General features: G+C 38.7%; 1 protein-coding gene across 6 annotated transcripts in view; it reads left to right on the top strand.

Moving 5' to 3' along the window:
* The window catches only part of Sorcs1 (sortilin related VPS10 domain containing receptor 1), a 470846-nt gene that overhangs the window by 379228 nt on the left and 78808 nt on the right, over window positions 1–12810 (top strand). For all 6 annotated transcript variants that reach the window (XM_047552963.1, XM_047552962.1, XM_047552961.1 and 3 more), the window contains exons 11-16: window positions 3363–3465; window positions 3734–3810; window positions 5640–5731; window positions 7285–7392; window positions 8857–8974; window positions 10446–10576. In XM_047552963.1, coding sequence (XP_047408919.1) covers window positions 3363–3465; window positions 3734–3810; window positions 5640–5731; window positions 7285–7392; window positions 8857–8974; window positions 10446–10576 — 629 coding nt within the window. The remainder of the gene's footprint in view (window positions 1–3362; window positions 3466–3733; window positions 3811–5639; window positions 5732–7284; window positions 7393–8856; window positions 8975–10445; window positions 10577–12810) is intronic.

Raw genomic sequence — 12810 nt, 5'->3', positions numbered from 1 at the left:
ATTATAATTGTACCTAATGATGGAATTTGTCCTTACTCTTTGTACATTCACAAAATAGGACAACGTAATTTGGCCAATCTCATTCCCCAGTATTTCTGGTTTTCCCTCCTACTCTTCCCTCTCTCCCATTCCTTTCTTCTGCTCTATTGATCTCCCTTCCATTATATTTTTTTAATGTGGAAATAGAAGAGAAATAGAGGACCACTCATGGAATAAGCTGTGCTTTGACTCTATTGGGTTGGAGACAACCCTGGAAACATAGAAGCAACCCCTGTGATCATTTGTATAGGGTAGGTAGGTTGCAGGGTCTGTTTACCATTGATTAAAAAAAAGGAAGGAGCAGGACATGGTGGCATGCACGCGTAATCCCATCTACTCCCCAGCCTGAGGCAAGAGGTTTGCAAATTCAAGACCATCCTGGGCAATTTAGTGAGACTCTTGTCTCAAAATAAAATTTAAAAATGGTTGGGGATGTAGTTCGGTGGCAGCGACCTTGTCTATCATCTGTGAAACCCTAGGTTTAATCCCCAGAACTGGAAAAAAGAAAAAAATTGCCCCTGCCTGTGCAAAATGTGCATAAGAATCCCAGAGCCTGGCCTGTGTCCTGCAGGAACCTGGAGTCGCTTGATAGCCTTTATCATAAGTCTTTTATTTTTGGTGACTTAACTTTGGTGACTTTAACTTTTTGACAGATGTACGAAGCAGGTACAGAAGTTTAAATTAAAAAGTGACGATGAGGGACTGTGGCTGTAACTCAGTGGTAGAGTGCTTGCCGAGCATGTGTGAGGCACTGGGTTCGATCCCCATAAAATAAATAAATAAAAGACCATCTACAACTAAAAAATATTAAAAAAAGACTGATGATGAGTCACTTAACATCATTTTTCTTGACACATTTGAATAGACTGTGTAAGTGCTTTGAAAAAAAAAATATGAAAGAAAGGGGGAAAAAACCCCGCAGAATATTCTCCATGTACCAGCTGGGGGCAATCCAGTACTACAAATGTGAGAGTGGAGAAAATATGTACCAAAAAGATCATTTCTAATGTTGCTGCTACTGTGCAAACCGGTGTCTTTCTTCTCCAATCAATACGTCTTGGTTCACTGAAAGCCATAGCAACAGAGCAGGGAACAGCCAGCCAATTGAAAGCGTCCTCTTTCCTTTGTAATAGCGTTTCCCGTACCAAATAATCCTTGGCCAAAGTGGCAACTGAGCTTCACAGTCTTCCAGCTGTGGCAGCAGCTGACTCAGGATTGCAAGCTGAGTATTTCCTGGTGCAGGAATGTTCTACTCTCTTAGATGGTGTAAAAGACCCTGCATTAATCCTAGATGTCTAGGCATGATCCCCAACTCTGGTGCAGTTCTTGGGATACTACAGTGATGGTCACATTATTCAGATTATGTGATTTATAATCAATTCCATGTACTTCTGGCATTGTTCTGAGTAGAATAGTGAATTAAGGTCTTTCATGCCCCAATAAAAAATGCAGTACTTGATATTACATCCTTTTATTGATTCATCTTTTTTATTGGATTCTATGCACAATTCCACAGAAGATGCAAAGAAGCAGTTGATATGCTCTTTTCATTTGTAGAGTGTGACTCTTGAGGGGATAAAACTGTCCTGTTTCTGAAATAGGTAATTCAGGGTTGTGCATCATAAAACAAATTGTGGTTTGTCAGAGAAGGGGAGGCTCTGATAGGCTGCAGCCATCAGGAAAACATTCCTGGTGAAAATGATTGATGCCCCCACTTTATCCTGTCTTAACCTTGGCTGAGTGTTGGGCGATACTGTCCTGGGACCCACCACAGCATTTAGCAATAAATAATAAGTGCTGTTCTAGTCTTTCTCTTGGACAAAAGGAAGCCAGATATGTGACTCTGGTGTTTCTTTTTAGAGGGGCTATCTTTCTTACTCTTACAGAGCATTATAAAGTGGAATGTTGTTTGAAAGTTTTACATGCAATTTTTATACAAAAACAATTGATTGTTCCTCAAGAGTTTTACTTTCTGTGTTGACAGTAAGGAAAACAGTCTCTCACGATCTGCAGTTTTATTTTGCCAGTGTTTTGGCTACTTTTATTTCTGAGTTTCATTTTTAGCTCATCATTTACTCCATCCTATATAAATTTAATCATTGTGTATCTCTGTGGTTCTCTGAATATATGTTGACTGAGACTTACAAAGCAGAATAAAAGTAATAACAGAGATACATTGGTGATTCCAAAGACTCAAGTCGATAAGATTAGAAAGTAATCTTCCTGAGAGATGGAAAAAAAACCATGGGTTCAAACACAAACTTGTATTTTTGACAACTTAGTACAGGAGTATTTTAAACAAAATTTGTACAAGATTTATTATCCTCCTTTTTCTTTTTTTTTTTAAAGCTGTTGATAGCTTAATCAGGGAATTTGATCAAGGTTTTTAGATACGGATAAACAAGCCCCTTAAACTTTCATTTAAATGTTTATTACTAGTGCATTTTGTCTAAAAGTATGACTTCTATATTGAATCAAATAGATTCTAAAGGTGAGGAGGTGTAATCCAACTTTGGATTGGTAGTAGAGACTCTATGTCTGTTGTTTGGAGGATGTTAGAACAGTGGTACATGTCATATAGTCTTTTCTATACTAAGATTGGGGTCTCAAGAGAAGAATGACTAAGAGATGCCAGCTGACTTCTTCAAAGTTCTCCCAGCCTGACTCAAACTTTCCTGCTTTCAGATCCCATTTCTCCTCTTAATTTTACACTGCAACTCTTTTGCTTCTTTGTTATTGATGTTACCCATGATTGAACATCTTACCCACAGTTCAGAGCCTACCCATCCACTATTTTCTCCTGAGAACTCACCTCTAATCCAAAGTTGGACTGTATCTCCTCACCTTCTAGAATCTCATATGATGTTTTGTCTCTATCTATCTTATGACTGTTAAAATAGTCTCTCTTTATGGCAATAAATAGAAAGATCTTCTGTTCTCTACTTGAATTGTAAACTCTCCAATGACAGAGACCCAATTTTAGTTTTTGCAACCCTGTCATAAACTTCATCTAGTTTATATATACATGGTACTTAAATACTCATCAAATTACCCAATGGCACTTATGTCAGTAAATTACACCTAAAATAAAGGAGCTTTCTATTTTTCAAACTTGGCAATTGTCTTACATTTAGTAGACACTAGATATTTGTGGAATGCAAGATGGTGGTTGGGTGGATGAATGGGTGGTAGAAGGATAGCAGAGATGGAAGGATAAATGGGCTGGTGGGATGGACAGACGGATGCATGAATGCTCTGAATCTGGGCTTTAAGTGACCCCTTAGCTTTTGTGCTATTATGACTCTCATTTCTCCTCGTTGTAGCCCTATTGCTCACTCCACCTTCACCTGAAGGTATCTGAGAATCCCTACACATCAGGGATCATTGCCAGCAGAGACACAGCTCCAAGCATCATCGTTGCTTCAGGTAAGAAGCTCGTCTCCTTTACTTCCTGCTGTAGATGGGGCAGACTTTAGATATCTGTGCTTGGAATTTAATGAGCAGGCTAAAAATATTTTGAAAGGCACCTAAACCATTGACCCTAAAGCAAGTGTGCTGAAAACTCCTGCTCAGACAAAATGCTTACAGTCAAAATCCTTCTCAGGCCAGGCAGACTGCTGATCTAGGCCATTGTTAGTTTTTGCAGAAAGTTTTTTTTTTTTTTTTTCCTCTAATGGTGATGTACTCTTTCTAGGTAATATAGGTTCCGAACTGTCAGACAGTGACATCAGCATGTTTGTCTCTTCAGATGCAGGGAATACTTGGAGGCAGGTAAGAAAAGACCCTGGGTTGTATGGCCAAAGTTTAAACAGCATAAAAATTGTCCAACTTGGTTCAAGTCTAGGAACTTACTCAGCAGTGGTACAGCTACAAATAAATCCTAAAGCATACTGTATGGCTTTTTTTTTTTTAAATGAAATCTGGAACAAATCATTGAGTTTAGCAAATTTTTATAACACTAATTTCTTTTGTTATTTAATAAAGATAATTCTTAATTAGGGTCTTTATGTAAGAACATACATAAGTGAAAAAATATTTTTTATGTTAGATCTGACAGAATATTTCCCATAAAAGTAAAAACAAAATCCCTGTGGGTTTATCAAATAGGAAGCTGGAACTTGAAGGGTAGATTGCATATCTAATTCCAGGTTGCCAACATAAATTCTCTTTCCTTGAAGCCAGAACAGAGAAGAACGCAATGATATGGAAATAGCCATTACCCAGGTGGTGTTTGAGATGCTTAAATCTCATGTGCAAAAGACAGAGTAATAACCATCAGGATGCATATGTTAGATAAAGTAGAAATGGAATCACTTTAAACCAATGTGTTTAGCTTAAATGCTTCATGCCTTTCTTCTGAATGAAAATTAGATATCCATGGCTTATAAACCAGGCATTTAATGAGGTTTAGGAATCATAACAAGATATGAGCCTAATGCATGGTTGTTACACTTCAATAAATATGTTTTAATAACCCACTGACGTTTAATTATCATACAATAACTAGCACTGTAAATTGAAATCTAATGCACAGGTAATCACACTTGGCAATGAGAGCAGTATTTTAAATTTTAGAAACATCCACATGATGGTCCAGTTGCCTTCCTACCTTCAGATGTTTGAAGAATATCTGTAGGATTCTCATATTTTAAGAAAACCAGGTCTGGGAAAATTGCTTAAGAAACCCCAGAGTAACAGATCGTAGAGCTATGTAGAAAGATAGACCTTTTAAGGAAACTTCCTCTGGAAAAGAGAGATCCAGCATTCCATTTCTTCCTTCCAACACCCTAAACAAGCCATGGAAAATCTCTACTTTTACAGTCCTGGTGTGTGTTTTGGGTATAAGAAAGAAACTCGGGGGAAAAAAGAATGTTCTGTGTAACATCAGAAAAGGCTTTAGTAGCAATTTGACTACAAGAATAGCACACATCTTGTAGAGAGGATTTAGAGACGTTGCTTCATGTTTCCATTTGACTTCAAATTATTCACTTCACATTTGGAGAAAGATCCAACAGCACATGCACCCAAGGTGACAATTTCATTTTGATCAGAACTATTTGCAACTTGGTAGAACTTTTGTGAATTAAACACGAGTATCTTTCTTTGATAGTAGTTGGAAATTTGAAATAATTAGATCAAAAAGGGTACTATAATGAAGCAAGTCCCAAATCCAACAGTCACTGTTTGCATGGCCTTTGGCAAGTCACTACATCTGTCTAAACCTTAGTTTTCTAATCTGTAAAAGTCAAACTATTGGAGCAACCTGTCTCTGAGTTTCCTTCCATCCAGGGATATATATGACAGTTTCCTGATATTCTGACATCAGAAATGAAAATAAATGGATATTACAATAATGATAATGAAATATTAACACAAACATGTGCTATATGTTTTTAAGTTTATTTTCTTCCTACCTAAAAATAATGTCATATAACATGTAGCCCCCTGTTGGGAAGCATTTTTTAGCTCTCTTCCCCCAAATTTTTAGGGAAATCCATTTTGGTCCTGGGAGTGATTTTTGTTCTCATTTGAAAACCGAGTCTCTGTACCATGAGTGTGTGTGGATGTATGTCCATGTGTGTACTTTTTTTCTCATCTAGATCTTTGAAGAGGAGCACAGTGTTTTGTACCTAGATCAAGGTGGAGTCCTGGTTGCCATGAAACACACTTCTCTTCCAATTCGACATCTTTGGTAAGAGTACCTGCCACCTGGGGACAGGTGCACTACAGGGCAGACCTGGGCATCAGGCTATCACACTGCGACTGTGCTTAGTAAAGTGTCAAGATTAGCTTGAGTGTAATTAACACCTTTGCTCCACGAAAAGAAGATTGTTGTTGCCTGCAATTTTGCATAAAAAGAAAAAGAAAAAAGAATAAACAAGTTAGAAGTAAAAAAAAAAAAAAGAGATGGGGTGGTAATTTCTGTCCCCAATAGAATTGCATTTGGTTTTCAAATGTGACAGTACCAGTATCTTTTTCTCTCAGCTCTATCACAGGTAGAAGGACATTCACTAGCACTCAGTCTCTAAGTAGTTAAACTACTTGCAGTTATATCCCAAATAATATCTCCTCAAGTTTAGGAGGTGTATTATGTGCATTCTGCACAGAGATTAGCAGTTTATGACAGTCAGACTCATTCCTTGTTTCTCTCATGAAGCTTCCTCAGCTTCCTTTTTTGAGGTGACATTCCGCCACTTTGGCTCTATGTCTTCCCTGGATGAATGTGTTAGTTCTAACTTCCACAGGAGTTTTCAATAGGCTTCTTCCTCTGTTTGAAAGAGACTGTGTCACATGTGAGTTTGTTCAAAACCAAAAACCCGGTTTTCCCTCCATTGTGTTTACTTTGATGACCAAAGAGAAGGCTGCAGAAGAGACACCAAGTCTTAGCGTGGGGAGCGCCATCCACAGAGACAGAAAGCAAAAGAAAAGCTCCTGTAACAAAACACCAGAAACTGGGTGGCTCATGAGGAACAGAAATTTATTGCTCACAGTTCTGGAAACTGAAAGTTCAAGATCAAGGAGGCACTGACAGATTCGGTGCCTGGTGGGGACCCTGCTTTCTGGTTCTCGAATGGCATCTTCTTGCTGTGTTGTCCCCTGGTGAAAGGTGCAACACAATCGCTACGCTTATCATCTGATTGCCTCCTAAAGGATTCACCTCCTAATGCCACCAACCCATGAATTTTGAGAGGGCACAAACATTCAGACCATACTGGTAGCCCTCAGAATGGGGCCCTCCTCCACTTTTATTCTCAAGGACCCGTCCTTCTGTTCCCATCCATTAATTCAATGAAGTGAGCTATGATTTATAACAGTATATAACTGGACACAGTATGGAATTTGCCATTTACAGGTGGGTCTGTTGAAATCCAGGTGACCCAGTCATTGCTTTTCAGGATCACATGCTGCTAGATACCAGTGAGGATTTGGAGAGGCTCACATTGAGGTCTTAAAGAGTAATAAAATATCCAAGTTAAGAAAAAATTTCCGTTGAAGACTCTTATTCCCATTTTGCACAGTTATCCCTTATTGGGATCCTAACACTGGGTCCCACTGGACTGGCTACCTGTATTTCTACCCATTGGTAGAATGAAAAATATCTAATCAGATGGAAGGAGGACTCATTTTGACAATATCCCAGCCGCCTTTAAAATGCATCCTCTACTGGTGGAGAGTATATTTTCTTAGAAAGGACTTTTCATATTTTCTCCTGAGATCTTGACTGTTGTTTTGTTCTGTCGCTAGGTTGAGTTTCGATGAAGGGAGATCTTGGAGCAAATACAGTTTCACATCTATTCCACTTTTTGTGGACGGGGTTCTGGGTGAACCTGGAGAAGAAACTCTAATCATGACGTAAGTGGAAAGCTATGGTGTGGTTTAGCCTTAATTTAAGAGAGTAAACAGAAAGATGTTTTATAGCCGAGCCCCCTTTGATTTGAGGCTGTTAGGCTTGAAGTTGTTAGCACAGTCAGTCCATGCTACTATAGGAGTACCTAGCTAAACGGAAAAAAAAATGTGGGCAGCCATTTTTTGGCTCTGATAAGTTTGAGGAAACTCAGACTGGGGGGTGATAGCAGAAGGGCAAAGCTCTCTTCTTTCTGTACTCAATGAGTTTAGGGAAATTAGAAGCAATTATTTCAAGAGCAAATAAAGCTATGAGCTTAAAAGTTTTAATATAAGCAGAGTGTATATGCAGAAAATCTCAGGCGTATAAGAATAATTTCTCTTTCAGTCAGAACACAGCATTTGATCAAAACCCCACAAGGGATTTTATTTTTCCCTGGCTCTTTACCTAACCCAATTGTAAGGCATATTAGGAAAACCATGAGAACAATCTGTTCTTGTGAAATTGCATTTACACTCATTCTTGTCTGAAAAGTGATGATCATTAATTTGTGAAGGACTTGATTAATGACTCGGCTGCCTATGAGTTTCAAAATATGAGCTTTGAATTTGAAATATGAAACTGAGCTATTTGCTTCCCCTTTAAAATTGGCCATGGAAAAACAGGAAAGAAAGGTTTCAAACTAGTTGATCCTGTCATCATTGAAAATTTTTAAATTGAAGTCAATAATTGGTATATTTTCTAACCCCATATTGCACTTTTTTCAATGATAGAAAACATCAAGAAAAATTTAATATGCCTAGAAACATAGCTAGATTAGTAATTTATTCCCTAATTTAACTTTACTTAATTTTTATATTTACAAAACATAAGTTTTAAAAAGCTGATCTAAAAATCCACTTTGTGGCTTTTATCTACACCTATGATTATTTATTCAAACACTGCATTAAATACCTAGGTTTCTGGGTAGGGAGAGGAGAATGTTCAACGTAGGAGCAAATCATTACCATTTGGCTCTGCTGCCTACTTCCCTAGGGGCTGGTGGGAACACCAAATAGCATGGAAACCGTAAGAAACAAGCATGTTAACTCTAGAATCTACAAGTATAATCTCAGGCCACCTATAATGCACCACTTGTAATTTTTTTCTCAGTCATTTTTGTCAATTATTGTTGTGGTACAACATATACAAGTGGGCCTTTAAGTCAGATACTCTGGGATCCAGCTGTACCAGTTACTAGTGGCTTGACTTTGGTGTTGACAAACCTCTTTGAGCTTCAAGTCATCCATCTTGCAATGCAGAGTCCATCATAGTATCCTCTTCATAAACGTATTTGGAGGATTAAAAGTTTTGATCCATTTGATGTGCTCAGCATAACATGTCATTCCTGTGAGCACCATGTTCAGAGTTAACATATGCAAGCTGTTGGGAATACTGTCATGATTGTTATTTTTATCATCATGAACCTGTAGAGTGTTTGGACACTTCAGCCACCGCTCTGAATGGCAGCTGGTTAAAGTAGACTACAAGTCCATTTTTGACAGACGGTGTGCTGAGGAGGACTACAGGCCCTGGCAGCTACACAGCCAGGTAAGGGGAAGAGAGCTGAGACTGAGCCCTGGGCAGGGGTGTGGGAAGTGCTGAAGGAAAGCTAATCCTTCAGGCTTAGAAACTGGAGCTCTCTAGACCAAAATGACACTTTTTCCTTTCGTTCTTCCTTACATATTTTGCATTACACAGCATTGAACAAGCTCAACATTTATATCTTGTGGTGAAGTTATTTCTGTTTTATTATGCTAGAATATAATGAGATAAAATTCAAATGTGCTTGGCTTAGACTTACAACTCAAAATGAAATACCAACTCAGCACTGAGATCTAAACATAATTTATCTGAGCATGTCATACTCTGGCATGGTGAGGGCAGGGTGAGTAAAAGATCTTCCATTTTATCTACCAATTCAGACAGAGGCAAAGCATAAAATAACAAAGTAATGCTCCCCAAGTGGTTCTAGAAAAATCCTTCCTGCCCATTGCCTCAATTCCCTAGGAATATATAGTGCTGCTTGCCTCTTTCTAAGGTACTCAAAGTACAAGTACACAGAATTATGAATAGGAAACTTTCCTACATCCTGGCCCCTCAGTTATTCAGCTCACATCAAAAGGCTTGGGTGAAAATGTCCCATTAATTTCCTAAGGCAGAGGCCATTCTGCTGGCCTCTCAGAGGATTTGGTGGAAGCTCTTGCTGCAAAGCCATCACCTCATTCAGGTAGGGAAACATGGTAGACTCCAAATCTGGACTAAGTAATATATTTGCATGATGATGTGTAATGAAGCCAGTTAAACTGAGTTTCCTCAGGAAAGACAGCCTAGAACAGATTAAACACACTTCTGTTCTTGTCTTTCAGAAACACAAAAGGAGCTATGTTTGACAGTAGGCGCTGCATTAGCTAGAAACACCCACCCTATTCAGAGGCTCAACAGTAAAATTATCGCTCGCTTACATTGCTGCTATTTTCCCCTTTGGGATGCATAAGCATTGTGATATTCAAAGCTTTTATTTATTTCATGGAAAACACTGAATTTAGCTCTCTTGTTTGTCTGGTAGATGAACATAAAAAATCAGTGCTATAAAGATGTGTGGGCAGAAGCATAATAAATAGGGACAAAATGGTTCTTTACACTTCTTAGCTACACTCTTATTTCATTTGCTTATAAATGACCAACTGTATAAATCTTTTGTTAGAGGAGAATTGAACTTAATTACTACAGGTTTGCCAACTAGTTATAGTCTATATTACTTTTGTGTTCTTCTTAGCACTAACACTTAACCCTACCCTGTACCAGTTTGTTAAATACATCAAGAGTTAAGGATTTATTAGACAAATTCTCAGTATTTCTTAGGATTACCTTTATGGTCACATATTATGATAGCAAAAAGTACAAGACCAGAATCCATATTACACTAAGGTTTGTGAATACCTCCCTATCCTGCCCTAAGGCGGAGCAGGGGACATCCAAGCTACATGCCCAACTGTGTGTGATGCTTGTCTGCTCACAGGGGGAAGCATGTATCATGGGAGCCAAGAGGATATACAAGAAGCGAAAATCAGAGCGGAAGTGTATGCAAGGAAAATACGCAGGAGCTATGGAATCTGAACCCTGCGTTTGCACAGAGGCTGATTTTGACTGGTGAGCCGGCATCCTTATTCCATGGAGTCATTCATTGTATCAAATCCATATGGCCCTTGAAGAAAGTTTAGATTGGAAACAGTAGTGACATGCATAGGGCTAATTGGAAGCCTAGATTCTTACAAGATTATCTCTTGGGGACATCATGGTTTACTAGCTATATGCCTATGTCATGACAAAACCAGACATTTATTTAGAGTTAAAGAGGATTGAGAAGATGGTTGGTAATTACCTTCATAAAGCTGATAGATACATTGGTCAAAAAAAAAAAAAAAAAAAAAAAAAAAAAAAAAAAAAAAGCCAGGTCTATCCTGTGTTACTTCAGACAGGAATGCTGAAAACAATAAGTGGACTTTGCAGGGCACAAACACATTTGCACACCAGATAAGACCTTTCTGAAATCCAGGTTCTCAGTAGGAAATGATGACCTTATAAGGCAGTTAATTCTCTGTCCCTGAAAATTGTCAATCAATGATCTGCCAAGCACAGCTGCTACAGATCTGGAAGACATTTGTGAACTCAAAGTAAGGATGGATTCAATGGCATTATGTATCTTTGATTCTGAACCTAGTGGTAAAGGAGCTTGTTAAATTGGAGAAGTACTGAAACTTTGAGAGGTTTAAAGTAAACTCAGAGTGCTATAGAATTCTTGCTGGTACATTTGCTAAGCAGAAACCTAGCTTTTGGGGCCAAAAATGTCCTCACCTTATTTTTAGTCAGTGTTTAGCAATCAGGTAAGGTTGACAAATTATTAATGATAAATAATTACTCCATTAATAATCATTTCTATCACATTTTTGCTATTTACTTCTTTTATATTTTATATAATATTTTATAAATTATATTTTATATAATTTTATATTTTCTTCTTTTATATTTGTGTGTGTGTGTGTGTGTGTGTGTACTTTTTAGTTTAGAGAAAATAATCACTAAATAGGTACATAGATGTGGAATAACCGAATTGTGGCCTGGATAAGAGCTAGTCATTTTTTAACTATTTATTTTTAGCCACATAACCATCACAGGTCAAACACCTGATCATCAAAATATCAGTAATTGAGCTGAGAGATTGTGTATATGCACACCTCATATTTTAGAAGAATTTTGCCTTCTCTTACAGTAGGCCAGTGGAGATGTTTTCTGAATGAGTAGTACTGAGAAAGTCTGGCAAAACTGGGCTCCAGTGGTCTGACCAACAACCCAGAGCTGTCCCCCACCTATTGGTGGATAAGGCAACTCAAGAACCAGTGCTGTACCTTGTTGGACTCAGCCAAGGGCAAAAGAGCTGCAGTTACATGAGCTCACAAGGAGCTCTGCAGGGGCCTCCCCAGCGAGGACTTCTGTTGGAGTCAGTGCAACATTACTCTAATACAGTGACAAAAATATTTTATCCCTGTCTTGCCTGTTGGCACCGACACCCTGAAATACACTCATAGGAAAGCTTACCATGAGGTTCTAAGTCACTCCTCACAGTCCTCTTTCTCCATCGTGCACTTTACTCAAGGAGAGTTTGCAGAGGAAGTTAGTCTGTTACACTACCAGTTTAGCTTTGGCCTTATGAAACAGTCATTTGTTTACAGACAGCAAACTTATTCTCTGTTAGAAAATTTAGGAGAATAAGTGAGAAGAGATGCCTCAATTCCCTGGTTTCTTTTGGAAACACTTCTTTAGGGTTATTTTCTGCAAGGTTCCAAAATAAACCAGCATGTTGTTCCCGTTCTTCATTTTCCATTGGAAGCTACTCCGGAGTGGAGGGAACCCAGGATAAGGAAAGCAATCAGGCTTCTCTCCTTCCCTGTCCCTGAGGACTCTTGGCCCGATCCTTGCATTCATTTGTGATGGGGATCTGTCTCTCATCGCACCAGCTGAATTGCATTCAGACAAGTGGAAAACGAATCATAAACAAGGCCATTGTAAGGTTTTTCTGGTCAGATGGGATTTGGGGTCTGTCTGATTTCTGAAAATATTTTGGAAGGCTTACCATGACCTTGTTGGGCTTTTACCAGTGACCAGGGTTTCAGTGATTCCACCTGACTGCAGTGTAATGAGAAGTGCTGTCACTGGATGTTCCCTTTTAGCTTGGCTCCCTGGACATTCCCCCAGGTGACCTTGCCAGGCATGCTCCAGCATTTGTAACGTGATTCCCTGAAGTGTGCACTGAGTGTCCTGGAGGCAGGGATTCTGAAGTCTTCCTACCCACGCTGTGTTGAACCAGCACCAAATCTAGCTGGTAT

This window comes from Sciurus carolinensis, chromosome 5, assembly GCF_902686445.1.
Source record: "Sciurus carolinensis chromosome 5, mSciCar1.2, whole genome shotgun sequence".
In the NCBI taxonomy this organism is placed as follows: Eukaryota; Metazoa; Chordata; class Mammalia; order Rodentia; family Sciuridae; genus Sciurus; species Sciurus carolinensis.
The sequence above is the reverse complement of the archived record's forward strand: the minus strand, read 5'-3'. Positions and strand labels throughout refer to the sequence as shown.